The 25,986-nt window shown below is 50.8% G+C and overlaps 10 protein-coding genes across 10 annotated transcripts; 5 read left to right on the top strand and 5 right to left on the bottom strand.

Annotated features, from left to right (window-relative positions):
- Positions 1-24: 24 nt before the first annotated feature.
- BO85DRAFT_217682 (uncharacterized protein) lies at positions 25-876 on the bottom strand. The gene is made up of 5 exons (XM_025654658.1): positions 834-876; positions 446-453; positions 279-351; positions 149-230; positions 25-104 (listed from the first exon to the last, which is right to left on the bottom strand). The coding sequence occupies exons 1-5, from the start codon at positions 836-838 to the stop codon at positions 81-83; spliced, it is 192 nt and encodes a 63-aa protein (XP_025509784.1). The 5' UTR covers positions 839-876; the 3' UTR covers positions 25-80.
- Positions 877-2,005: 1,129 nt separating this feature from the next.
- BO85DRAFT_217679 (uncharacterized protein) lies at positions 2,006-2,652 on the top strand. The gene has a single exon (XM_025654657.1). The coding sequence runs from the start codon at positions 2,079-2,081 to the stop codon at positions 2,511-2,513; it is 435 nt and encodes a 144-aa protein (XP_025509783.1). The 5' UTR covers positions 2,006-2,078; the 3' UTR covers positions 2,514-2,652.
- A 1,464-nt stretch (positions 2,653-4,116) lies between these two features.
- BO85DRAFT_217656 (uncharacterized protein) lies at positions 4,117-5,874 on the top strand. Its single transcript, XM_025654656.1, has one exon. It carries the CDS (start codon positions 4,442-4,444, stop codon positions 5,636-5,638), a length of 1,197 nt encoding a protein of 398 aa, XP_025509782.1. The 5' UTR covers positions 4,117-4,441; the 3' UTR covers positions 5,639-5,874.
- Positions 5,505-6,685, bottom strand: BO85DRAFT_454537 (snoRNA-binding rRNA-processing protein IMP3). The gene is made up of 2 exons (XM_025661310.1): positions 6,197-6,685; positions 5,505-6,109 (listed from the first exon to the last, which is right to left on the bottom strand). Exons 1-2 carry the CDS (start codon positions 6,587-6,589, stop codon positions 5,936-5,938), a joined length of 567 nt encoding a protein of 188 aa, XP_025509781.1. The 5' UTR covers positions 6,590-6,685; the 3' UTR covers positions 5,505-5,935.
- A 429-nt stretch (positions 6,686-7,114) lies between these two features.
- Positions 7,115-8,792, bottom strand: BO85DRAFT_217598 (FMN binding oxidoreductase). The gene is made up of 6 exons (XM_025654655.1): positions 8,565-8,792; positions 8,406-8,511; positions 7,930-8,349; positions 7,866-7,885; positions 7,586-7,822; positions 7,115-7,535 (listed from the first exon to the last, which is right to left on the bottom strand). The coding sequence occupies exons 1-6, from the start codon at positions 8,628-8,630 to the stop codon at positions 7,146-7,148; spliced, it is 1,239 nt and encodes a 412-aa protein (XP_025509780.1). The 5' UTR covers positions 8,631-8,792; the 3' UTR covers positions 7,115-7,145.
- A 1,365-nt stretch (positions 8,793-10,157) lies between these two features.
- On the bottom strand, positions 10,158-12,518 carry BO85DRAFT_385388 (NAD-dependent malic enzyme; the record flags this gene model as incomplete). The annotated part of the gene is made up of 6 exons (XM_025656593.1): positions 10,158-11,229; positions 11,283-11,631; positions 11,700-11,778; positions 11,838-11,950; positions 12,014-12,120; positions 12,244-12,518. The coding sequence occupies 6 exons, from the start codon at positions 12,516-12,518 to the stop codon at positions 10,158-10,160; spliced, it is 1,995 nt and encodes a 664-aa protein (XP_025509779.1).
- A 3,412-nt stretch (positions 12,519-15,930) lies between these two features.
- Positions 15,931-16,222, top strand: BO85DRAFT_454532 (uncharacterized protein; the record flags this gene model as incomplete). The annotated part of the gene is made up of 1 exon (XM_025661309.1): positions 15,931-16,222. A coding segment is annotated over one exon (224 nt), but the record flags the coding sequence as incomplete, so codon positions are not given.
- A 189-nt stretch (positions 16,223-16,411) lies between these two features.
- Positions 16,412-19,183, top strand: BO85DRAFT_454531 (uncharacterized protein). The gene is made up of 2 exons (XM_025661308.1): positions 16,412-17,061; positions 17,147-19,183. The coding sequence occupies exons 1-2, from the start codon at positions 16,665-16,667 to the stop codon at positions 18,955-18,957; spliced, it is 2,208 nt and encodes a 735-aa protein (XP_025509777.1). The 5' UTR covers positions 16,412-16,664; the 3' UTR covers positions 18,958-19,183.
- Positions 19,184-19,403: 220 nt separating this feature from the next.
- BO85DRAFT_454530 (putative DnaJ domain protein) lies at positions 19,404-21,308 on the top strand. The gene is made up of 2 exons (XM_025661307.1): positions 19,404-19,932; positions 20,016-21,308. The coding sequence occupies exons 1-2, from the start codon at positions 19,766-19,768 to the stop codon at positions 21,097-21,099; spliced, it is 1,251 nt and encodes a 416-aa protein (XP_025509776.1). The 5' UTR covers positions 19,404-19,765; the 3' UTR covers positions 21,100-21,308.
- Positions 21,309-21,675: 367 nt separating this feature from the next.
- Positions 21,676-25,982, bottom strand: BO85DRAFT_385362 (MFS transporter; the record flags this gene model as incomplete). The annotated part of the gene is made up of 6 exons (XM_025656591.1): positions 21,676-22,992; positions 23,043-23,745; positions 23,838-23,903; positions 24,545-25,180; positions 25,243-25,498; positions 25,553-25,982. 6 exons carry the CDS (start codon positions 25,980-25,982, stop codon positions 21,676-21,678), a joined length of 3,408 nt encoding a protein of 1,135 aa, XP_025509775.1.
- Positions 25,983-25,986: the final 4 nt, after the last annotated feature.

Raw genomic sequence — 25,986 nt, 5'->3', positions numbered from 1 at the left:
AGCTAGTCAGGAGGATAGTACTCACAGGTCTACTGTGTCTAGTTGAGTGTCGCTACCCTGGCCCATCCCAGCCACCCAACCTAGGCCAGTCGCGTTTGGGTGTTCTATAAATGTCAGCCAATATCAGTAGATAACTGGGAGTACTCACCGGTCTACTGTGTCTAGTCGTGTGTCGAGGTTTCCCAGGCCCGTCCCATCCACCCAACCTAGGCCAGTCGAGTTTGGGTGTGCTATAGAAGAGTCAGCTATCTTTGTCAACAGCTCATTTGAGTACTTACTGTTGGTTGCTGTGTAGTGGGTGTCCCAGGCCCGTCCCATCCACCCAACCAAGGCCAGTTGTGTCGGAGTGTCCTATACCAAAGTCAGTCACGCTCAGAAACAGAAAAGCCAGACACATGGGGAATAGATGAGTAGGTAGATGACAGGAGATAACTGGGGTACCTACTAGAAGATCTGGAAGGTTAGTTGGTAAGTAAAGGCAGGCTATGTGGCAGATAGATGTCAGTAGATGGCAAAAACGGCAGAAATGGCAAGAAATAGCAGATAGATGGCAAGTAGATGGCAGGATATGACAGAAGATGGCAGGAAATGGCAGATAGATGTCAGGAGATGGCAGATAGATGAAAGTAGATGTCAAGAGATAGTAGAGAGATGGCAAGTAGATGAAAGTAGATGGAAAGAGATGGCAAGTAGATGAAAGTAGATGGCAGAGAGATGTCAAGAGATGGAAGAGAAGATGAGAAGGAGATGGCAGAAATATGTGGGAGAAGAAGTTTCCAGCCTCCCTGGGGGGGAAGGGAAGAGTTTTAAATACCAGTGAATCTTTCCCTTACGACATGGTGAATGAACCAGCTTGATGTGACGCTGTCACAGTTCTGAGTTCATCGTAGCAATCCCATAAGTATCTCAGCAGATTTGGACGTAAATGTAGTATCGTTAGCATCAGGATTCTGCAATATGAGTTGGGTACTAACAATAGGTCCTATAGCTCTGCAAATCCATGGAAAACGCTTGTAGATGAGTCCAAAACAAAAGTATATGGTCAGAAGGCTCTGTCTGTATATCCTCATAGATTGTCAAGGTTGCAGCTTGGTTCTCCTTGGGTTGTGTCGGGGTGTGAATGAGAAGAAGCTGGAGTGAAGTGGGCGACAAAGAGTCAGTCTACTATGGGAGTAACACCTGCCGTATCGGGCAACGAGACGCGACTACCTTGTCCTGTCACTTCACGAGCAGAACAGCCTCGATACCGAAATAAAGAACTACCGTACAGTATGAATACGACAAAATGAGGGTTACTGCTCTATCCCTACAATGGGAGTAGGAGAATTCACGTTTCGTAGGGAAGTGTTTACTCTCGAGGTATAGTCGCTATAGTTCTGTTGGATGAATTCCATGGTACTACAGCCGAGAGCCAAGGTTTTGACCATGTCTGGTCTAAGTATAGGACTGAGGCTCCCGCCCAGTGAAGTATACTAAATCCAGCTGGGTATTACTAGTAACATAGCTATATGAACCTCCCTGGTCTATCGTCGGCCAAGTTCACAGAGATTAATGAGTCTTTAGCAAGCGAGTCCGTAGCAGCTTAGGACCTTTGCGACTACACAAGAAGAATTAACCGATCCTACACGATAACAGCTGTTGAAATATATCTGGTTACCCTCAAGCAAACAGAAGCTGTCGACACCAGCGAGTTCAAGGTAATATTTCGGGCGTATCAAAACGAGCCTCGAACAGCGGAGGTGTATTCCGGCTGCCATCACCATTAAATAAGGGACTTTCCGACAGGTTGCTATAGAGAGAACTGGGCCAAAAATAGAAGTAGCAGCCGTTTGTATATTGTACTATACCAGTACTGTAGCACGGCTTCCTGAGTCTACGAGACATACTGACGTTGTAGTAGGGATGCAATTCCGCTCGATTATCTCGATATTACTACATCAGGCTACAATATATACTACTATTACTACAGACCACTAAGCGGCAGCCAGCCTTCGGAGACTAGAAAGCAGATGATAGTAGGTATAATAGTAATATCTTAAAGGAACAGAATTAGTAGAATTCGTTCTACAAGACTATTCATGTCATCTACCACGGACAAAATATCCCAACACCCATGCTGGCAACCCACGTGCTATCTGTCTCAAGACCTCTCGACACGTTATATGCATGCAGACCAACAGAGGAACATAAGAGAATGGCCGAGCGTAGGGCATGCCAAGACGTCACTAGTGGTAGGAAGCCAAGATCGACGGTGGCCACGCAGCTTCGGGTATTATCTGGCGGGGGGGGTTTCTCGAAGATTGTCAATCGATTGGCTAGTATTGCATCCCCGGGTTAGTAGTGCACTTGAGTATGGAGAAGGCACAGCGGGAATGGGACGTATCTCGCCTGAGCGACCAAAGCAGCACACTTCTGGATCACGAAAGATGAAGATCACAGGATTGCGGTGTGGTGGAAGTCATTGGAGGGCAATGGCGGTAAGTGAAACTGGGCTTGGCAATGCTGGCACATGAGATAGCGCCGATGTGGTTTGGGAAGCAGGAAGTTTTAGGTTTGTGTGCCATACGGGCGCTTGGAAGGTTCAGTCAGGCTACAAGCTACATATGGGAGGATACCCAAATTTGCGACAGAACTTGGATGCAGTGTCGATAGGAGTAATCTGCAGGCAGCGTCATGGTGGGGTTTCACAACAGGGAATGTTGCTGTTTGAGATAGCGCTTACTGGATTCTTGGAGGAGGGGAGGGTGTCTGGGGAGAATTTAAGACACGCACACTCCCACTTACACATTGAGAACAACTGATTTCTGTAGAATTTATCAATATGAGTACCTTATCTTCGGTACGGTAAATTTCTACCAAGCAGACAGACTATTCCATTAATTATTGTTGAATCCATCTGCGCCTGCAATAACTGGCGGTGAAAAAGCAGAAGCCGTGGAATGAGCGACGGGCGGGGCGCCGAACCACAGATTGGCTGGCAGGAGACACTAAGTCGATAGTAGTAGTAAACAATCCAATGGATTCGCTTCACAAACCCCGGTGGACGCAGTCTGGATCCCCAATGGCTCCTCTTTGCAAGCAAGGGAAGTCAGTACTTTACTGCCAGTCTGCCAGGGCAATTGATGGTGCAATCATCCCAGCTCACTAACATTCACACCATCGCGTGGAAGGATTTAGCTGGAGGGGCTAAACGGGGACACTAGAATATTTCCACGGGTGGGAAACTCCAAAAGGTACCTTGATCCCCCCCCTGGTGGCTGATGGTGCTGATTGGAGACCATCACTCCATTGACATGCAGGGACATGATCCAACTACTAGTACTAATCCCTCTTGTTAGTATTATCCGTTAGTCTTATTGGTGAACTGCAAGGGGGAGGAGATCTCACCAGCAGCAGACACACACACAAACAACACGGGGGATGGTGACATGCCCCGCTGCAAAGAAGAGAGAGCAAGAAAGAAAAACAAAAACAACAAATAAAAGAACAAAAGATGATAGATCGGTCTCTGGACCTATCACACTGAATCTTCAATAGTATTAACTTTCGGGCGAGAGACTACTATGCGGGGAGTTTTTCTTTCTTTCTTTGGGCCTTCAAAGCAAGTGTTTTGATTTCTCATTATGCTTCGTGCTTGACTAGTTAGGGACGGGTTTGCTGAATTGGCGTCAACCCCGATTCTACACAGGGATACGATCATCTGGCAGTTCCACACTCTTAAACTAAAAGTAGCCCGTGTTTAAAGACTGAACCGGTTTGGTCTGCCGCCGGAGAGGGTCTTGCAGGCGCTTGCAAAGAAACTAAAATCGAAGTTGGCATGCCTGGTCGGTGAATCTTTAGTTCATCTTTCGTAGTCTACTTCTACTTATAATAAGACCTGTCTCGAACCCACCCCTAGTTAACTACGTATCTATCTATTCATCCCTTCCTTGCCAGGTGCATTCATTCATCCCGCAAATCCTCCCCCTTTGTCTTTCATTTTCTTGGACCAAACAACCCCTACACTGTACGGAGTACATCGTGACTATCCCTAAAACGTGCTGATGATCCTCGTGTTCTGAAGATCGACTGACCCTCATCATTTGTCCCTTGCCAGCAGCCAACTTCCCCCCTCCCCTCCCCTCTCAGAACCCTAATCTTATCGGGTTCTCTCTGTCCTCCTGACATACTCCCATAGAACACACCCTTTTCCTCCTTTCGTTCTTTCATTTACTCTCTTACCCCATCTTTATTTCGATCGCTTTTCTCCTATTTCTGTTTATAGCACAAGCATGTTCACCCGCTGTTGATCGCGCATTCTTCACTGCTCTCCTGACTGGTGCCATTCGGCAGGGAGCATGTGAATCCGGCTGGACCGCGTCATTCTTCAGTCAAACACATCCCCATCCCGCTACGGTTCTCGGCCCTGGAAGTGCCAGGCCAGGCACAGGCACAAATAACGATGGCGGCCACGTTCACATGCCAGCGCCCCGATCTTCCTGGTGGCTCTTCCAACCATCGTCCTCTTTCTCCTACGATCTCTTCCCCACCGCTCAGCCCAGCGCCAGAGCATACATCTACACCTACACCTACATCCTATTTGATGACAAAAGTCCCTTCTCTCTCCATCGTCTCACCCGGTGTGAACGACCCTGATTCAAAAGAAGTATACGCCACTACCCTCGAAGTCACCGATATCACCGTGGGGGCAGGCAGTCCGTCCATCGTATCTATCCCAGTAGCCGATGAGCAGCTCTCGGACGGTATGGAGACCACCACCACGACTACTCCATCATCTTCCACGAAAACAACTAGTCGACGAACCTCCAAACGCAAAAGAACAACCTCACCTCCATCACCCACAACAACAACCAAATCTCCCGAGCAGCTTCACTCCTCGCGACGCTCCAGCCCTCACAGCCAACACAGCTCTCTCCACTCACACCGTCGCTCCGCAACCACAGCTTCTTTAACACCGATATCCGACCGAACAACCCGGCGTGAAGACCTGATAGCTCTGCATCGTGAATCATGCCGTCTATTCCAAGACGACGGCCTCTCTACATCCAGACCTAGCCCACGAGCATCAGCATCAGCATCAGCATCAGCATCAGCATCAGCATCAGCATCAGCATCTCGACCCCCATCTTCCAGCACATCACGTACTCCTCCACGACCTCTGCGCTCTGCATCCAACGCCAGCTCCCCACCTACACTGCGAACACCACTCTCCATCTCGACTTACCAAGACCAAAGCAACCAAAACGACTCCCCACGGGCTCCAATCCGCGCAGCTACATTCAGTGCCTACGAGCCAGCATGCACATCTCCCGTGCAACCCACCGTCACCGTGATCGACTGGACATCGCCCTCCACACGGAGGCGCGAATACGAAAAGATCGACCGCGCCAGTAGTGGAGTCCGTGGATTCTGGCGCCGAGTAGCGCCGCGATGGTGTCAATTCGGAGACCACCGCACGCCGTTCTTCGAAGAGGGCAAGGATGGAAAGGGGAACTATGAGGGGAGTGTACGGCGGTTCCGTATGGATTTGCCAGAAGAGTGCGAGAGTAAGCGGGGAGGGAGGACCCTTCCGAAGGGTTTCAAGTTAAGCCGGAAGACGGTGATTCATCGAATGGGAGGGAGAGTGAAGACTGCTTGACCAATTTCCTGGAGTATACTAGCCTTGTTATCAGTCCAGCGTGCTTTATTTTCTGGCGGATGATTGATTACATTTGATACCCAGCTAGATGCATTCTTTATAATGATATACGAATCATACAGACACAACACCATATCCAGTATGCATATGCATCAATCCAATACTCAAGTAAATAAAGTAGCAGCATAGCACAGCAATATAGTATAGTATAGTATAAACATAAGTATAAGTAACTTTTCCCAACTCCGAAAACCCACAAACAACAACTGAACCCACAAAATGAAATAGATAGAGGTATCACAACATATCAAAATCATCCAAATTATCCCGATATTGCATAATACTCCTCTTAATCTTCGAAGAGTCGACCCAAGTCACGAAATCCTCCAAATTCCTCGTAACAAGGTACGCCGGATCCGTGACGACCTCAGTCCCGACGCGAACATGGCCTTGCTCGATGAAGGTGACAGCCTACACAGCCCCGCCGTTAGCACAATCCTCACCTCTCTTCCCAAGGAAATAGACAAGAATATAAATGAATGAAAGAGAGAGACATACCGTTTTAACATTCTCCACCATCCCACTCCTGGCCATCCAAACCGCCAACCTCCTACGACAAAACGCACTAACCGTAACCTCCCTCTCAACCCTCGAAAGCCCCGCTCCTTGTTCGCGACTCTGCTTCAAAATGCCCATGCGGAACAACTTATCCAGCACCTCGGACTCGAGCTTCTTGCGTACGGGATCACTCTCGGGGTCCAGTTCGGATAGCTTGTGCGCCAGTTGGCGTAGGGAGCCGCATAGCTGGTTGTATTTGCGGTAGTCGAGGGGGTCTTGCAGGTGGTAGCGTGTGCGGATTTGCGATTCTCGGTGGTTGTTGTCGGATTTGTAGGTGTGGAAGTCGACTTTGCGGAGGAGTTTTTTCTCGTGGTGTTTGAGGGCGCGGGGCATTTTAATGATTTATCTCCCGGGGGAGGGGATGTAGCTGGGGGTGAGGGAGGGTGGTGAAGATGGCCGGGGGAGTGGTGATGGTTTTGGCTGATAAGAAAATTTTGGGGATAGGATTGGTAGAGGTGGATTTGTCGGGTAGAATGGGTGTGCCTTGGGGGTGAGGGGTGTTTGTGGTTGGTTGGGCTAGGGGCGGTGTGGAGGGCGGTGTACTTTTTGGTTATGTGGTGTGGTGATGAAGTGCTAGTATGGAGTGCTACGTTTGATACTTGTAGCGATATAATGCTGGAACGCATATAGATTGATGTGAAATTCTCGTGTAATGCATATATCATAATGATAATATGTTTCACTTGGTGTGCAAGCAATGTGCTACTTTAGTTATCTTGGTACAATATGAACCTGTTGGGGACATCGATGATACAATTCAGCCTTGATTCTGATAGTCTATCGTCTATACCACAAATCTATTTGTATTCTATAATATATTCTATCTAATTCTATCTATATTCTAGTGTCTCTGTTATACATGTTAGTCTCATCCTTCGACACGGCAGCACTACGGGAGAAATGTCTTCAATCCCATCGCAATCCGCTTGATCTGCTTCGCATAGAAGGAACTCTCCAACCCAGCTCCAATCCCCTTCAGTGGAAGCAACCGTGCAAGGAACGGCATCGGAACCCGGTTCAGCACCAACTGCGCTTCCTCATCCGAAACGCTTTCGTCCATCAGAATCAAGGGCAGTCTCGGCTCAATCGCAGCCGGGCGTCCAATTCCCACCACGTCGCACGCATTCTGCTGCAAAGCAGACATGGCGCCAGCACGGGTCCGAAAACCGCCCGTCAACATAAGCACAAGATTCGGGAAGCGCTTGCGGGTTTCGGTGGCAAATTCGATGAAGAATGCCTCCCGAGCAACAGTGCTCGGGCGTTTCTCGGGTCCCATCATCTAAGACATGTCAGTCTGAACATGAGTATGAACAAATAACGTGTGCTGACCGTGGGGTTCTCGTAGCTGCCGCCGCTGACTTCCAAAAAGTCAATGCCTGCTTCAATGAGAAGTCCGATCTGTGTCATCGTGTCTTCAAACGTCGAAGAGCTGTGGTCAGCAGAGTTGAGCTTGATGCCGATAGCAAAAGTCGGCGGCACCATCTCGCGGATCGCGTGGATCATGTCGACCACAAATTTGGCTCTCTTCTCTGCCGTCCCGCCATATTCATCGGTGCGTTTGTTGGACTTTTCAGTCAGCTTAGATCTTTCGGATACTGGGCGTAACTACCTTGGCGTTCAAGAATTGGTCTGTTCATTAGCTTACGAATAGTAGCAGGAGTGCAGTGACATACCAATCAAGTAACCGTGCGCGCCATGCAGCTCGATTCCGGAGAATCCGCTGTCGGCCATCAGATGCGCCGTGTCCACAAATTGACGAGTGACTCGGTCGATATCAACCTGAGTCATTTCTCGGGGTGGCGAAAAAACGAGCCAGGTGAGCAGGCGCTGCACCAAGCCATCACCCATGTCAAGAGGAATTGCACTAGGTGCAATTGACGGAGCCAAGACACCTCTGCGGCCTGCACCCCGGGGCGTTTGTCGGCCAGGATGGCAGGCCTGTACGATACACGGAGTGCCACGCTGCTGGCACGTCTTGGCGTACTGGCTCCAGCGTGCAACTAGAGCCTCGTTGCCTTCTTTTCCTGTGTACTCAGCATGCAAGGCAGGATCCCAAGGGTTTCCGAGATGGTCCACATCCACCTGGACATTTCCTAATGATCATATTGCAGTTAGAAGCGCACTATGTGTGTCGACAGTGGGTCGCTACCTGTAAGGAGAGCCCCCCAGCCTCCTTGTCCCCATTGGTCGTATGCCTTCAGCAACGTTGGAGTTGGCTCATTGCCTGAGCCGGCCAGTGCCTCGGCCATCGCAGCCTGGGCGAGTCAGACAAATCATGATTAAGCTTCCGGGAAATCGAGCCACCCACCTTGGCTAGGCGGTTCGGAAAGACCAGCCCGCAGGGAAGCTTAACGGGATCATGCAAGGACGCCATAGTGTGTGTGCCGGTGACAGAAAAGGAAAAGCTGAATGCGACCCTGAAAAACTGGGGGTTGCCCGTGATAAGTCACCGGCGGCCCGAAAAAGCAGCCGAGGCCAGAATCCACGTGGAGGTGTTCATGGCGCAATGTGGGGATAGCCGTTAGCATCGAGCCAAGATTTCTGCAGATGCTTATCGGTTCCGGCAGCTAGCACAACAATAAGCATGTGAAGAGCATCATCTACTTGTATCAAATTAGAGTAAGTAAGAATGATCAGTGAGTTGGAGCTGGTATGGGTCCTAATTACCACCAAGATAGACGAGCCGACTCCCATTATTGCCGAGTCGGTCCGTGCTTATAGAAGAGATCATAAGTCAAGATGAAACGGCACTATCCCCTCATTCTGACTCCAATTCTGAGCTAATCAGAAAGCGTCAGTCAGTCAAGCTTAATGAGGGACGAAATCCGCAGTTGGGGTAAAAATCGGAGGAAAATGGTCCCCCGCGTGAAACCTCGGACGACCGGATATCCACGGTCAAGATAGCCGGACATCGGGATGCAACCTCCCGACCACTCGGACAATGCAGGGTAATCCGTCCGTGGAACCACCATTTGACAGCTGTGACAGGGCCTTTTCGAGTCAAATCGAGCTATAGCTTCACCCCCGGCCAATTACCGACTTCAGCCCAGTGGAACCGATCGGACGGGGAGATGACGGCGGAATCCATCGCCGATCTGACAGGGCCTGCACGAGCTGCAGCTCTATTGCTTAGCTTGCAGAAGCTTATCTGTACGGTCCGTGATGGAGAAGACCCTGCGTCTGGGGTGAGACTGTCATCTTATCCCCACTTCACATGCCAGTGACCCAGGTTGCCTAGGTTGATGCATCCTGGTCATATATCACGGTCTGGCCAAGGACAGCCTGACCATCACTCGTCTGGATGTGGCTAGACTCTGTTTGAATAGAATAGATTAAATTGTAGTGATCAGCAACAGCAGGACAACTAACATGTGAAGCAGCGAGGTGGTGACTCACTGGCAAGATGTCGTTGTCCTTCCCCGCATGGAGATGAATCCCCTCATCACATGACGTTGACTGCAGGTGCAGGGGTATCCATGCCCGATTCGGAAACAAAAACCTCGCCCAAAAGAATGCTAACGGGTCGATTCGGAATCATGGGGTAGACAGATATCCACTGTAATAACTACAAGGGGGATGTCGGAAGATGAAGGAAGCTACGAGTTCCGTCTAGCGGGATTCCACGAAAAGGCAAAACTATAGCCCGAAAAAAAGATCTGATCATTGAATCATCCGTTTTATCCATCACAGGACCAGCATCTATGCTAACCAAAACTAGTCCGACATCGGTGGTATCCGACAACAGAATCGTCATTAAGAGGGGTCAGAATCCGTGAAAGAATGGGGGTATACAGAAGCGCATCCTTCCAAACAGGATCCGGGAAACAAAAAGCGCTCGAAAACAGAACAAAGCCAGTATTTTAAGAATGAGATGCCGGAAAGCTAAGCAAAGATACTAAGCTCACAGCTTAGAGTTCTTCTCGGCCTCCTCAGTCAGAGCCTCCAGGGAGAAGGCGCTGGGTCCCAGGCTAGCCAGGATAGAGCCAACCTCCCGCTCCAAGGCCAAGACCTCGGTGTGAGGGTTGTACATGCGGGCCTTGATCCAGGCATCCAGGTTCTCGTCGCTCATGCTGCGCAGGGCGGTTTCGCGGTCGACCTTGGCCTCCTGTGCCGCCCGGATGACGTTGCGGGCCACAACGACAGAGACCTCACGGATGCGGGTCAAGTCGGGGTAGAGAAGGCCACGCTCAATCTCCTCGGGAAGGAGAGCCTTGGAGAGGGCCTCACCCGAGGCGTAGATCATGCTGTCGGTGACCTTGACCGACTTGGAGAGGATGGTACCCAGACCAATACCAGGGAAGACATACATGTTGTTGCCCTGGCCGGGGTAGTAGGTGCGGGTCTCGCCAGCAGTGTTGGTGTAGGACATGGGGGGGAAGGGAGAACCAGAGGCAAACAGCACGCGGCCATCAGTGTTGGTAACGGCGCTCTCGTAGTCACATTCGGACTTGTGAGAGGGGTTGGACAGAGGGAAGACAATGGGGGCAGTGTTCCACTCAGCCATCTTGCGCAGGAGCTCGGGGGTGAAGACACCACCGATGGTAGAAAGACCCATCAGGATGGTGGGCTTCACATGGTCAACAACATCTTCCAGGGTCTTCAGCTGCAGGCCGTTGTTGTCCGTACGGGCAAAGTAGACCTTGTGATCAGCGAGCTTGTCACCACGATCAGCAGTGACAAGACCCTTGGTGTCGACCAGGTAGAAGCACGCGCGGGCCTCATCCTCGGTCATGCCCTCGCGGACGAAGAAGTCAACAATCTGCTTAGCAACACCGACACCGGCGCTACCAGCACCAAAGAAGACGGCGCGATGGTCCTTGCAAGGAAGGCCAGAGCGCTTGACAGCGTTGATGACACCACCGAGGATGACAGCACCAGTACCCTGGATGTCATCGTTGAAGCAGGTGTAGTTGTCACGGTAACGCTCCAGAGCAGGGAAGGGGTTCTTGAAGTCCTCGAATTGGATCACAATACTGTAACGCGTAAGCAACAATCCAGTCGGGTCGATCATGCATGAGCCACTTACCCAGGCCAGCGCTCGGTCAGAGCAGCCATCAGCTCATCCAAGAATTCACGCTCCTCCTCGGGAGTCACCTTGTCGCGGCGGCTGCCCATGTACAACGGGTCTTCCCGGAAAGCCTTGTTGCTGGTGCCCAGATCGAGAGTCAAGGGCAGGGTGGCCTCGGGGCGAATACCCGCGCAGGCAGTGTACAGAGCCAGCTTACCAATGGGAATACCCATGCCGTTGATGCCAAGGTCACCCAGACCGAGAATCCGGGAACCATCGGTGATACATGTGATTTCCACGTTGGGCTGGGGCCAGTTGGCAATGACAGCGGCCAGGTTGCCGCGATCCTCCCAGCTCAGGTACATACCTAGACGTGCATGGTTAGCGGCCGATTCAGCCCGTGATAAGCACGCTAGACAGGGATTCGCCACACACCTTCGGGCTGCTGGTAGATCTCAGACCATCTCTGGCAGGCTTCTCCAACGACGGGAGTGTAGATGAGGGGAGTCAATTCCTTAGTGTGGTGTTAGCTCATTGGCTTACAATAAAGTGGTTCTGCAGCTGCAGGCTTACCCTCAAGTGGTCCGTGACCAGACGGTAGAACAGGTGAACATTGTTCTTACGGAGAGTGCTGAGGTAGAGGAACTTGTCGATGGGGGTCTGCTTGAGAGCCAATTGAGCGAGGCCTGCAACTCCATTAGCTTCCAACCCCATCCGACCAGCATTCCTCATCTACGGAATATACGCACAGCGAGTCTTCTGGGTCTCGTATGACTCCGCACGCGGGGGCGTCAAGCCGTAGGTGCGGAGATACTTGCGAATGTAGGCAGGGTTGGCAGTGTCATAGTTGGCATCACTGGACGTAGAGGAAGGCATTGTCAGTGACCAGGACGGCAGAAATGAAAATGTTGATAATGTGCGACTGAGTCGAGGGTAGATAATGCCGTCGAAGACGGGGGAGGCAAAAGACGGCACTTACACAGGTGCCGCATGGTTCACCAGGGAGGTCGCGTGGACGGGACGGCTTTGCTGAGCGGGAAATCGAGCCATGGTGGAAGGCTGAGTCACGGCCAGGATACTCTTGGAACGAACACCAACGATATCAGAAGAAGAGGGGAGATTGAAGGAGGCAGCAGAGCTGATGGCAGTGGAGGAGAGGATCAATTGAGGCGAGGAGACGACTGGTGGCAGTCTGATTTTATGTATTCCCTGGGCTAGTCGCATTGAACCCCCCTGAGTAAGAACCCACCGCATGCCGAAGTTCAACCAAGCAAGTGTCTCAACACCGGTCGTGATCTTCTAACGAGGTCGTCGTCAAGACTATGAACCAGGGCCGTGGATTGATTAGGGATGACAGCAATCGGGAAGAATCGGGATGCAAGGGACCACTCAGGATGACCGGGACCGGTACGGTGGGTATCGGGGTACAATGGTTGCATGGCAGCGAACCGTTTCGACTGGGTCGCTGGTCACAGACGCTCTGTGGTGGGAATTATGAGAAAAAGGCGAAGCTTGGGGGGAGAAAGGTGGAAATTGAACGGGTCAGATTGGGTCAGATTGGGACGGGTGTGGAGTAAACTAAACGGGAGCTCGCTCCGAATCCGACAAATGCGGAGAAAAATTGAAAAAAAAAAAAAACATTTGAGACGCACAGATTTGTTTTTGGTCCTTTTGATTCAGCTCCAATTCATGGTTTTTTTGATGTGAAAGAAGAAATTTTTAATGAAGGCGCAATAGATTGACAAATCCCGTGAGGGGCTTGGACCTTCCAAATGTTGATTTTCGGTGTTTGGGGAGTGGGAAAGAGAAAGAAGATAATGAGGAGAAAAGCTGAGGTATTTCTCGTTCCAGGACGACGGCTACGTTGTAGTACCGAGTACAGCGAAAACACAACACACAACACACACACGACCTATTCGATTTAAGGTGTTTATTGTGTTGATTCCATGTGTTTTGGGTATTGTTGCTGTACTCCTCTTGCTGTTGTCGGTATTTTTGTTTCTATTCCTAATTGTTTGGTTTTCTTTTACACACAATCACTCACTCACTTACTCATTCACTTCCTACGGAATACACACTTTCTTTCTCTTTCCAAAGTCCGAGTGGGGGAGAAGAGGGACCTTCTTCTTTTTTCTTTTTCTTTTTTCTCTCTTTTATTTCTAAATTCTCTTTCCCGTTGGGATTCGGTGGCAGCTGACATCCTTACAACGGAAGTTCCCCCTTGTTTCGGTAATAGATGGTTCTAGATATGGATCCCTCTTGCTCTATGAATTGTTTGTTGGATAATAATTACAGATCTATACCAAAATTATACCACAACCAAACAGGATTCCTGATAATCCATGCGTATTGTTGGGGATGCATAAAGTACGAATTAGAGGTGTGAGTTGAGAGAGCTGATCGAGTCACCAGCATCATCAGTCTGGATTGTACGGGGTACTTGTCAGTCTTCTGGCTCATCCAGATGCACTTCGGGTAATCCCTCTGCAACTACTGGCTTACTGTGTACAATTATACTCCGAGCGCCCGAAAGTATGAGATCTACCAGTGTAGAAACTAGCATGGGGGGGTAGGGGTTAATCAATTCCAAAAGAATGTGATATCTATCAACAATTATATCCTGCTTACGGTGGACTAGTCTCTTAAGTCCAGGACAAACATTTCTTATCGCCGTCCGCCCTACGACGGAGGTCTATACCCTATACTGTATACTGTCTTACGGGCCCCGATTTCCGAGATGGCAAACCCGATTCCCATTCTTTCTGCTCGTCGGATGGTGGACCCGATTTAGTCAGAATTCAGCGTAGAGTCGTAGACATCGGAATCACGCAGCAGACGCTAAGCCAACAAGAGCAAAGGGTCCAGCCATGGTGGTTGAGGTGGATCGGGTCTCATGTGGCAGAGAAACAGGCTAAACTACACCCACTAAGCCAGCTTAGTTGCCTAAGCTAACTGCCAGGCCCCAAGTCTCCAGACGATCTAACTGAACCAGGAAGGATTCTGGACCGGATGTTATTCATGCTGTGCCAGCCATTAGTCTAAGATAGTCCCGCTAACATTCCCCGCAGCAACGCGGCCCGGACAATGGCCGAGTTCGGGTCTTGTCAGCGGCTGCAAAAAGTCAGCACCAGAACACACACACATACACACGCATACGCACACAGTGTGTGTCTGTAGTAGTACCGCACCTGTGTTTCGTGTCTTGTCGGCCGATTGCCAGATATACACACATATACGAATATCTTCAATTTTTCCCAAAGCTCATAAAATCCCTCAAACTTGTTGGCTTGTCACCCGACATTGACTCGTATTGCCCGGTGTGTGTGTGTGTGTTGATCCAATCCACCACGGAGTATTCCTAGCAAGGGTGAATCGTACCCGGAATACTCCGTGGTGCAGACGCAATGCAAAAAGGAAGCTCGTCGCCCCCATCCCAGACTACCCTTCGAAACACATTGCGCATTACCTGACTGCGCCGATCAGAAATGCGCGAATAAAGGTCAGGCAAAAAAAAAATCTTTTATTGTCGGGTCTCCAATTTTGACTCCAAATTCCGCGGTCCTGGCTGCCCAATAATAAAAAGTCTGAAACTTCAAACGGCCTTGCGCCTCGCCGATCGGTCCCGACCGATGGAGCATCCGATGGAGTCACCTCCTGCGAAACTGCGAAAATCTTCCGTAGCTTCCAGTGAATAATATCTGAAGCAGTAACCCTTCCCTCATGATTGGTCCTCTCCTGCTCGACTTGCTCTCTCGTAGTGGAGAGTAGTATAATTAGTAGTGTAAGTGTGAACCGTGCTGTTTCCGTCGGAAGCACGCAAAATTTCGTCTCCTGCACACGACCAGCTTACGAGGTCGAGGCTCATCTCATTAATAATTGTCAAGTGAGAGAAATTATCGTGGGAGCTAAACGTGTCTAGTTCTGAGCTAGTGATCAATTACTAGGGAATTATGATTGTTGTGCACTTGTTAGTGCTAAGTATATCCTCCCTAGTCAAAAGTATAGAATTCGGTTACAGACTCCACTCCCATTGGTGCTCTTGCCGATATACTACTTTACTACTATTGTAGTCGCGTGTGAGCTACTACTAAATAATTCTTGTTGATCTCCAACTCATCTAATTAAGATAGCGTGGGTTGTCCTGAGCGATTTCTCAAGCCATTGGACCCTGATGCCCGTTCGAGCGATTTTCATGTCCAATTTATCCCTCACCTTTGACACGGTGGCTGAAGTTTGTACCTCATCCCGCGCATCCATCCACGCAACCATGCAGGTTTTGACCGGGTTACCCACTTCAGCAGTTCCTCGACCAGCCCCGGACCCGAGCTGCATGGATCACAAAGCTTGACTGGTGCTGATCCTTCCATTCCCTTGGATTCAGCTGTTTAGCCGCGGGTTATACCTCAGATGCTTCCAAGCACCTCCCGCATTGAACGCCTGATGAGAGAAAGATTGAAGCTGGGTGACTCTAGCCCATGAAGTGTGTGATACAGGTCATACACACTGGAATCTGAGAGCTATTTACTGTTGGCTTAGTCGTCAATATGTGTTACGATGCTTTCCTAGTTTTGGATTCATCGTATCCCACAGCGGCCAACCTGTTTGACATAAAATCGGCGTGGTGGCACTGTGGCCATACTGGACTCATCGGACAAGACTCCGGAAAGCATGCGATACTCCGCGGCCATCGTTGCTAACCTTGCAGGTGTATGTAACAGTCATACCTCCATGTTATCGGTCCTTGTACAGGCTATTCAGGCAACAGAGATCTCGTTCGCCCTTACATCGTTGAAGGACTGCGGTGCCAGCGTTTCATTGCATTACACCATCTGCTACAACTTTGAGATTACACAGGCCTTGCGTGGTTTACAAGAGAATGTCAAGTCTTGAGATAAGGATATCATGCGATGGTGTATCTATCAGTGAGCCGTCATCGAATCTCGCAGTCAGCCATCCGGACCGTTGCAGTTGTACAGGGCACAATGGCATATATGATGCTCCGTCTGGGATGATCCAGCTATTACCTGATTACATCTAGACTGGAAGAAGCAATGATTGGGAGATAATAAGGATATCGCGATGATAGGACAATGCCGGCGTGTCACCTGACTGCGGCCGAACCCGGCCAGTAGCGGTGACGCAATGGTGATTAGGCGCAGGCCCGTGATCAAGACATGCAACAACAACCGGGAAGCTTTGCAATCAGCTAACCAGCTGCCGGTTTCCCCTCTTTTCCTGCTTCCATTTCACCATTGTTTGCTCGGCTAGGTTTGCAGATACTCCCCATCTTCCCTCTGTTCGTTGTGTGCATTTACCATCTTCATCTTCATCAATTCTCATCAGGTAGTACCTAGCTTTGTGTTTTGTCAAGTCATCCTGGTACGCCAGGCATCCTTCATCATGCCGCAAGGAGAGACAGAGCCCCTCCTCCCTCGCTACCGGGAGGACACGACCCTCCAGCGTCGCCTGCATCAAAAATTACACACATACCAGATGATCCGTGCCCTTTCGGATGGGTACATGCCGTCTACTGAACAAGCCATCATCAATTTGCGCACCTTGTTGGCTTCCGATGTCCTTTCCCCCCATACCCACGATGTTGGCACCGTCGGCCGTCAGATTGTCCGCGACTGCCGCCTCTGGATCCAAGTGTTCATCGAGCTCTTGCAAGAGAAGAATGGTGATGATAAGCTCCAGGAGTTCTTGTGGCACCTCTCACGCTCCAGGGCGTCCATCGACCCCAACAAGATACAGCAGCGAGCCAATCAAACCAAGGCAAGGGCGGATACGAAAGCGGGTACCGACTTCCGTTCTTTTCTGTTCATGCACCAGGCTGTGGGTACCACAGGGCATAGAGTAATGAGCTAACAATTGTGATCCAGCATATGATAGCCTGCGCACTGTGGGAAGCCTACTCCTGACCAACGCGGACTTCCGGCTCTTCGTTGATGATTTGTCGACCGTCGGCCGCCAGATCTTTTCCGATACGGCATTCTCGTTGTCCAACACATCGCAGCAGATTGGAAAGGAGCTTAAACCTTCTCAAGAAGATGTAGATGCTATTCAAGGGGCAGGCGCCGACGAGGGCCGTTCTGCAGGAAACGAAGAATTACGTGAAGAGGCAGCTACTGTAGCGAAAGTCGCAGGCAATGGTGTTGCTCGCACCGGAAAAGATGCAGTTCACAGTGCCAAAGAACACCTAGCCGGACAGGAAAAAGACGCCTTGCTCTATCGGTTAAAGAAGACCGTGATGAACCTTCGGGACCGTTCTGACTATACAGATTCGGTTGCCACATTAGGCCAACTGCTGGGGCGATATGCAAAAGCGTATGCAAGTGCGGCTTCGGATGTCGTCACAACAGCAGAAGAGGAAGTCGATGTCAATAAGGACCTCAAGGAAGCAATGGAACACTTCTGGTTATTGGTTCAGTCGTTTGGCGATGCTCAGGAATGGAAAACCCTGGAGGAGCGTTTCAAAGCTGTAATGCAGCACTCGAACAAAGATCCAGAGTTTGAAAAATTCGTCTCTGAGACAGGTTCCCTGGTCGAAGAGATGTTGACTGATCCAAAATTCTTCGATTCGGCCGAAGAGAAGATCGATGAGCTCAAGGAAAAGTCAAAGCAAATCGAGACAGGATCCAGTATCCGTCAGGATGTGGATGCATTCCTGGCACAAGCAAGACGGGCTCTGCGGACGGTTCCGCAAGACAAAGCCGTGTCTAAACTCTTCGATGCGACCAACAAGCTATACAAGGATGCTTGGGACGGCTACAATAGCCGAGAAGGCCAATTACCCACCGACCTGATCGAAGTCTTCTTTCCCCTAATTCTCCGCACTATTCAATACATACCAATCCCGCGGCTGGAGATATCTGCACCAGAGGTCGATCTATTACTGGAGTGCCTCATCCTAGAACCTGGTAAAACCGTCAATTATTCCTCATTTTTGCCATACCGGATGCATGTTACAACGCGCAATGACATCGACATCGTGAAGAAGCATTCCAAGAAAACCGCCACTGATCTCAAAACCACATTTACGGCGACAGTATGTGGACTAAATATTAGCGCTCAAGAATTCGGATATTGGATGCGGACCCATTCAGCACTTCTATTTGGCCTCAAAGATGAGGGAATTGCCAGTTTCTACCTGGATAAGCGCGGTATTGACATCTCCCTGGACATAGAGGTTGGAAGAGAGCGGCTGGAACACATCTTCACTCTGCGCGGTGTCCGTGTGCGGATCCACAAGCTGGACTATAAAGTCCACCGCAGCAAGTGGAAGTGGCTCATCTGGTTGACGAAGCCTTTCCTCAAGCACCTAGTCCGCCGAGTCTTGGAAAAGAAGATCGCGGAGAACATTGTTCAGGCCGCTTTCACGCTCAACAGAGAGCTGGTCTTTGCTCGAGAACGTCTGCGAGCAGCACGCATTGCCAACCCTCGGGACCTGGCAAGTTTCGTGCGGGCAGTGCTGGCACGGCTGCAATCGCTTCCCGACACCGACGTTGAGACTCGTATTGGTCTTGAGCCACCTGGTAGCGGTGTCTTCAAGGGTGTATACGCCCCGGGCAGCTTGGTTAAAGTCTGGCATGACGAGGCCTCTTGTGCCCCTGAGGCCATTGAAGAGGGCGATGAGAGTCAGGGGCTGGGACGAACCTGGCGTAACGAAGTATTCGATGTGCCGAGAGGTTAAGCCTATGACGTCCTCTCATTTTCATCACGAGTCACGATTGTTCGCTTTGGTCTGGATCAACTGTCAAGGTCCCCGCGCTATAAAAGTGCATATTCCGTAGTTGCTTGAATGATCGACGCCGGTGGGTTCGTAGTCAGGATGCGGGGAATTTGCCATAGTTTATTTCTCTACTTTAGCTAGCAATGAGCGTTGATAGCGACTATTGTATACAATTTATGAATTCTTATCTGGTCCTCCCCGTAAAGTTTATTTCTCTACTTTAGCTAGCAATGAGCGTTGATAGCGACTATTGTATACAATTTATGAATTCTTATCTGGTCCTCCCCGTAAAGTGCGATCCCACGTGACCCGGTGTCGCGGACGAACAGTAAAGCCGGCCGGCGTTGCGGCCACCTAACCGGTTTATGTGGTTGGCCGACATCCTCCATCTTCGAGTCCGCGATAACAGACAACCTGGCCAAACACAACGTCTGCTTCTTGAGGTCTTGACTGATCTTGAGCAGCTCCCGCAAGGGACCAATCATTCCTCAATCCTTTTACCTTTATCCGACCCTCTCCCCTCTACCTTCCTCGTCCCTCTTTCCCTCAAAATCTACCTACATACATACAGCCGTCCTTCCTGGCCGATCGACATCCTTCTATACTACTTCCAACATAACAAACACTCTAAAGTATAACCACGCCGACACCACATCCCTCGCGACAAACAACAAGACAGCCACTTGAGCTGCGACGCTTCGCAGCTCACACCAACCCATATCACCAAATATAATAAATAAACCAAACCGACGCAACCATGTTCCCCACCATGCGAACCGTGGCCCTCTTCGTGGTCCTCACTATCTGTCTCATCCAATTAGTCCTCGCCGCAGAAGACTACTATAAGATCCTAGGACTGGATAAGTCCGCCTCGGAGAAGGACATCAAGCGCGCCTACAGACATCTGAGCAAGAAGTTCCATCCGGATAAGAACCCGTTCGTTTTACCCTCTCCCTTCTCCCAACTTTCTTCCTTCCTTCTGTTCGGCGCTATTGCTAAATTTATCTGATGCGATACAGAGGCGACGAAACCGCGCAAAAGAAATTCGTCGAAATCGCCGAAGCCTACGACGTGCTCTCCACATCCTCCACCCGCAAGATCTACGATCAATACGGCCACGAAGGCCTCGAACAGCACCGTCAAGGCGGCCGACAATCGCACGATCCATTCGATCTATTCTCGAGATTCTTCGGCGGCGGAGGTCATTTCGGACATGCGCCGGGACATCGCCGGGGACCGGACATGGAGCTCCGGGTCGGGTTACCGCTCAGGGACTTCTACAACGGACGGGACTTCTCGTTCGGCGTTGAGAAGCAGCAGATCTGTGATGCATGTGAGGGTACCGGGTCCGCGGACCGGGAGGTCGTCACCTGCGATAAGTGCTCTGGACGGGGAATGATCATCCAGAAGCACCAGCTAGCGCCGGGCATGTTCCAACAAGTGCAGATGCATTGCGATAAGTGTGGCGGACAGGGCAAGATGATCAAGAAGCCGTGCCCCGTGTGTCATGGCCACCGGGTTGTTCGCCGCGAGGTCGAGACGCATGCGACTGTGGAACCTGGAATGGATAAGGGGATGCGATTGGTATACGAGAACGAGGCGGACGAGAGTCCCGACTGGATTGCGGGCGACTTGGTGCTGATTCTGGAGGAGAAGGAGCCGGAGCTAAGCGATGCCGAGGAACATCGTACGGATGGGACGTTTTTCCGTCGCAAGGGCAAGGATCTGTTTTGGAAGGAGGCGCTGTCGCTACGCGAGGCATGGATGGGCGAGTGGACGCGCAATATCACGCATTTGGATGGACATGTGGTTCACTTGGGGAGGAAGCGCGGGGAGGTCGTGCAACCGTTGTCGGTGGAGACGATTAAGGGTGAGGGTATGCCGCATTACTCGGATGGTCACCTTCATGATAATGATGATGAGGATGAAGAGCCTGGGAACTTGTATGTCGAGTATGCGGTTATCTTGCCGGATGAGATGGAGAGCGGCATGGAGAAGGACTTCTTTGCCCTGTGGGAGAAGTGGCGTAAGAAGAATGGAGTCGATTTGGGTCGTGATAGTGGGAGGCCTATGCCTGCTCCGCCGGTGAAGGATGAGTTATGATAGATATCGATTGCTTAATTCTTGCTCGCTTTCACTCTTCCTCTCTCTCTATCTTTCTCTTCGCTTCACGGGACGTGACATTGTACATTTATTCAGTGGTTTAGATAGCTATCTTAGACGTTCTCTATAGAGAGTAATCGAAAATGGCATCCTTGACGCCCGACGCCCTTGATGGGGAATAATAGTTCTCTACTTGAGTATAACCATCATCTTCACCCCCTACACTCGTTCTGCCTGGAATAGTGAAGGGGAAATCCATTCTCCTTGCGTCGCGGTGATCCGTTTACATCCGAACCAGAGATCCCACAACTCTGTCAGACCTGAGATGGCAAACAGCTGCTGTGTCACCGATTGATGATGGTTGCCTAGAGATGCAGTCGATAAGAGATAGGAGAGCGTTTCTTGTGCGTTCAAGCGTATGGGTAATTCAGCAACCGGATTACAGTGATCGCCGATTCATGCAGGGATCGCGCCTTGCATGCAGACAGATATGGGTTGCCACAGACTCATGATTTGCTGCATGGACAGACACTTCCGTAAGTATCGATTCGTTGGCTGATGTCCCGAGATCTGCACCTAGAGAGGCCCAAACGGGGCCAAATCGCCACTATCCCATAAATTCCCCGACAAACTCTCCAGCGTCTCGAAATCAGGCATCCAGAATGGACTGTCTTCTTCCAGATCGATCCAGGGCGCGATTTGCAATGCCATGCGCACGCCATGGTCCTGGCTGCTAGTGGGTTCAGAAGAAGCCTGGGCGGCGGTGTTGGCGGCTGCCGTTGCGTTGTTCATATCTGGTGCCATGCCGCTGGTGGGGTTGTTGCTATTGCTGCATGTGGTGGTGAGGTTGTGATGATCCCTGAACATTCCTGCATTGATGCCACCGCTGCTACTGTGTTGGGCTGTCATCAGTTCCGCCATACCCACCTTTTTGGATGCATCGCTTCCTTCTAGCTTCTCCATTGCGGCGTTGACGAGCAGCTCGAATGCGTCGCGGTATTTCTTGACCCATTCGGCGCGCTCGCCCATGACGAATAGGACGGTTGAGCAGGCGCGGATGTCATTGCTCATCTGGACGGACCAGACGTCGCTTGTGTGTGTCCATAGGGCGTAGAGCAGGGTGATACCAGCCATAAAGATGGTCTGAACGGCTAGGAAGGAGTGCCCGTATTCGAGGGTTTGGTGTAGCTTTTTGTGGGTTTGGCAGGTGTTCCCGGCTGCGCGGAGACAGATGTGATAGTATGGGTCGGAAAGAGGGAGCGAGGGTAGGAATGGCTGGATGAGAAGTCGTAGGGCTCGGTGGTAGTGCAGCATTGGATAGTCTAGGTCGGAACCGGTGAAACGTCGCAGAGCTGACTCTTTCCATTCTTCGAGCTGGAGAAAGAGTCGGTCCATCTTCGAGCGTAAAGTGTGCAGTGGTCGGTCAGCTCGGTAGATCTTGTGCTGAATTTCGGAGTCAATGCGCCGCAGGCGCATGAGGAATATGGCAAATGTCAGGGTAGTGATTCTAGTCGGAACTGGAGGGGCGGCTAGCAAGGCCGGATCGCGGACATCGTCGTCAATGTCTGCAGGCAAAGGAAGGTCGATGTGTCTGTCTGCGATGCTGAAAGGTCGGCCCAGGGACATCGACACGACACGTTCGAGATAGTATACAGTCCAGAAAAGACGCCGCCGCATTTGCGCAGTGAAGGGATCCATGTTGATCTCGTTTGCTTTGCGATGCAGTCCAAGGTCTATAGCGGTCCGCATGGCCAGGCCTACCATGTACCACATTCCCTGACCAGACGCGGAGCGAAGGTGATACACAATCAACAGGGCCATGGCCTCAATATTTTCTATAGATCGCATTTCGCACATATTCGGTAGTTGTTGCAAAGCGGTCATGTAAAATCGCTGGCGAGGTGGTTAGAACAGATAATCTCCGCACCACAAGAGCAACATACCTCAGGAGTGGTATACGAGTAAGTTTCACTTAACTGAATCGATGTAGCCCCGATGGCATATACAAGGTACAGCTTGAATATGCCCACCCGTTCCTCCTTGGTCAGCTCCTCTCGCTTCTTCTGCGCCAGCCGCCAGCGCGCCTCATGCAGTCGCCACAACTCCGTGCGGTCGAGAAACGGATAGCGAACATGGATCCGGGTGAGATAGGCATGAAGAATCCTGGATCCCATTTCATCGCTAGGAGGCTCGCTGCTTTTCACCAACACCTCCTCCACACGTGGTGGTCTCGTTCGATCATTGACATGACCAGCCCTCTCGCCTGGAGGCTGAGGAGGGAGACCCGTAGACCCTTGTCCCGCTGCAGGTCCGGATCTACCTGATGACGCTGCTCGAGCTGAAGACAGGGCCTGGTTCCATATTGTGGCTTGGACCATTTCCCCAAGATTCGTAGCTAAGGAGAGGCCCGAACTGGAACCTACGTATGCAGGCGCCTCCGAGGAGTTGAGTGCAAGGAATCCCACCAATTCTCCGACGGCATTTTGATCCAGACCAGGGGCGGGGTTACTGGGAGTCTCCGGGTGTGGAGGAGACAGGAGTGCAGCAACTGGATGGGCGACATGGCTGCTGGCCCGGCTACTCATGGGTTTCGACTCTAACTGGGACTCAAGGTAGGCGATGCGATCCTGCAACGCACGGGTATATCTACAATTGTCAGTGCTCCACAATGATTATGTTTCAGGCCAGGGTGGGAAAGGGGTATCCCACTCGTTTTGAGTGTCATTCTCCTGTCGTACGGTGGCTTTGTCACATATCGCCCCGACCTTTTGGCAGTTAGAGCACACGGGGTAGTCATTGTCACACTAAGACTCGACCATTAGCATTAACTAATGCCCCGGAGTAACATGCTGGAGCCAACTACAACCCGGACTGATCTCGAAGGATAGGTGGATCCGTCTACTGACTTTCTGCTTTCTAGTCTTACAGCGCGTGCATGCCGTTCTGCCGCGCTTCCGGGGATTGTAGTCCCGCGAAGGTGAAGAAGAGGTTCCGGTGGGGGTCGAAGTGCTCGCAATATCCATACTAGTTTATCTCATATTGTCCCTGATACAGAAGAAGCGGAAGAAGAGAAGTTAAACTCGCTCGACAATCGGAAATGTAGAAGAGCAGAAGATGAGTCAGGAATAAATGGAGGAAGAAGTTGGGAAGCTGCTCGTCCCCGCCAAGACATCTCGGCTCGACCCGCCAGTTAGCGCCTGGAGCCATAATTAAATTTAGTACAAGAAAGATAAGCACTTCGCGTGGGTTCCTCTATATGTTTTACTTGTCTGTATTTGCACTATCATGTGTATTTCCATAATATGATCAAAGAGATATTCAGGAAGAGTATGTCATAGACCAATGGGTGCGTATCGCCGCAATGGACATTTTTCGTATCGCTGAAACGCCATCTATGCCGGACTTGTATGATAAGTAAATTCATTGCATCTCATAACCACCTTACGGCTCTGGTTCCACTTTCTTCTCGGAGCGAGACGCACTCTCCATCTCACCGCTGGCCTGGGATTCAGGAACCTGCTCCGGTTGGGCTTCAGTATTCCCGGCTGCAAACTGCTTCTCGGCCTGTTCCTGGGCCTGCTCTTGCCGCCGCTTCTCTTCCTCTTGCCTCTTCTCTTCTTCTATTTCAAACTGATCCTTGGGCCTCTCCAGTCCGCGGTCGCGAATAAAGACACATGCGAGGAGACATATTCCCATCAACGGGACTTGGAAGATGAACACGGAGTGAGAAGCCTTGGCATATGCGTCAAGGATCTGCTCCCAATCTGCATCGGGAATACCTGCCCTCGACGGTAGCGAATAGGATGAATCAGCAATATCTCTATATCCCACAGGCAGATTGGATCGCAACGTTGCCTGCAAGATCGCAGCCGAGATAGCCAGACCACATGCACCACCTAGGCAGCGGAAGAAGTTCCGGTCCGAGATTACGACAGCTCGCTGGGCCTTCGTACAATGCGCCTGAAAAGCGACCATGGTCGGTTGGAAGACACCCCCAACGCCTATGCCAGCGATGCCAACGATGACAGCAATAGCTCCCGGGCTGGTGTGGCGGTCAAACAACAGCATCAGGCCGGTGCCACTAAATATAATGTCAGATTACAAGTATCTAACGACGGGCAAGACACCGGCAGGGTCACTTACAGCGTCCAGAAGAAAAATCCAGCCCAGATCACCTCGCCGTAACGCTTGCGCCGGGAAATGTACTGGCCGGACAAGACAGAGGCTACTGATTGACAGGCGACCATTGGAGCCGTTAGTGCAGCAGAAACAATCGGGGACCAGTCCCGAGCGTTCTGATAATACAACGGCAGGTAGTAGAGAGACGACTGGTACACAGCTCCAAAAAGGAAACTCTGCAAGAACAAGGTACAGACCACTCTGTTCTTGAAAAATACCACTGTTCGAGGATTAGCAGCCGGTCCTAAGTATCGAGGTTCAACTGGTGACATACTTGGAAGCATAGGCAACATAGCGACTTTCCATTCAACCATGAGAAACACAATCAAAGCGCAGCCCGCAATGGTGAGCATGCTAATCACCATCGCCGAATCCCAGTTGAAGTAAGAGCCGCCTCCCGAGATAGGGATCAACAAGAATATTATTCCAATGGACGAAGACAAGATACCATAATAGTCAATCTTGCGGGCATTTTTGCGGAGACTGTCCTTCCGCGCATTATTGGGAATAAGGAAATAGCCCACAACAATGGAGCATGCAGAGAGCGGAGAAATGAGCCAGAAGAAACCTCGCCATGTCGAATCCATGACGAATGCTGCGGCGATGAACGGCCCAATAACGTTGCCCATACCCAGGGCCGCACCCAGAATTCCTTGGTATTTGCCCCGGTCTCTGAGGGTGACGATATCAGACACAATGATCATTGTT

The sequence above is a fragment of the Aspergillus piperis genome (assembly GCF_003184755.1).
Source record: "Aspergillus piperis CBS 112811 unplaced genomic scaffold BO85scaffold_39, whole genome shotgun sequence".
NCBI classification, from domain to species: domain Eukaryota; kingdom Fungi; phylum Ascomycota; class Eurotiomycetes; order Eurotiales; family Aspergillaceae; genus Aspergillus; species Aspergillus piperis.
This window is presented reverse-complemented; position numbering and strand designations above follow the sequence as displayed.

What these genes read in the sequence shown, in the direction of transcription:
- BO85DRAFT_217682 (XM_025654658.1), bottom strand. An exon ending in CCACTACACAGCAACCAACA is followed by an intron (nt 231 to 278) that starts GTAAGTACTCAA and finishes ACTCTTCTATAG; the next exon opens with CACACCCAAACTCGACTGGC. An exon ending in CGACTAGACACAGTAGACCG is followed by an intron (nt 105 to 148) that starts GTGAGTACTCCC and finishes TGACATTTATAG; the next exon opens with AACACCCAAACGCGACTGGC.
- BO85DRAFT_217679 (XM_025654657.1), top strand. Translation starts at nt 2,079, where the DNA reads ATGTCATCTACCACGGACAAAATATCCCAACACCCATGCTGGCAACCC.
- BO85DRAFT_217656 (XM_025654656.1), top strand. Translation starts at nt 4,442, where the DNA reads ATGGCGGCCACGTTCACATGCCAGCGCCCCGATCTTCCTGGTGGCTCT.
- BO85DRAFT_454537 (XM_025661310.1), bottom strand. Translation starts at nt 6,589, where the DNA reads ATGCCCCGCGCCCTCAAACACCACGAGAAAAAACTCCTCCGCAAAGTC. An exon ending in TGGTGGAGAATGTTAAAACG is followed by an intron (nt 6,110 to 6,196) that starts GTATGTCTCTCT and finishes GGGGCTGTGTAG; the next exon opens with GCTGTCACCTTCATCGAGCA.
- BO85DRAFT_217598 (XM_025654655.1), bottom strand. Translation starts at nt 8,630, where the DNA reads ATGGCGTCCTTGCATGATCCCGTTAAGCTTCCCTGCGGGCTGGTCTTT. An exon ending in CTGGGGGGCTCTCCTTACAG is followed by an intron (nt 8,350 to 8,405) that starts GTAGCGACCCAC and finishes TATGATCATTAG; the next exon opens with GAAATGTCCAGGTGGATGTG. An exon ending in CGCGCACGGTTACTTGATTG is followed by an intron (nt 7,886 to 7,929) that starts GTATGTCACTGC and finishes GCTAATGAACAG; the next exon opens with ACCAATTCTTGAACGCCAAG.
- BO85DRAFT_454531 (XM_025661308.1), top strand. Translation starts at nt 16,665, where the DNA reads ATGCCGCAAGGAGAGACAGAGCCCCTCCTCCCTCGCTACCGGGAGGAC. An exon ending in AAGGGCGGATACGAAAGCGG is followed by an intron (nt 17,062 to 17,146) that starts GTACCGACTTCC and finishes ATTGTGATCCAG; the next exon opens with CATATGATAGCCTGCGCACT.
- BO85DRAFT_454530 (XM_025661307.1), top strand. Translation starts at nt 19,766, where the DNA reads ATGCGAACCGTGGCCCTCTTCGTGGTCCTCACTATCTGTCTCATCCAA. An exon ending in TTCCATCCGGATAAGAACCC is followed by an intron (nt 19,933 to 20,015) that starts GTTCGTTTTACC and finishes GATGCGATACAG; the next exon opens with AGGCGACGAAACCGCGCAAA.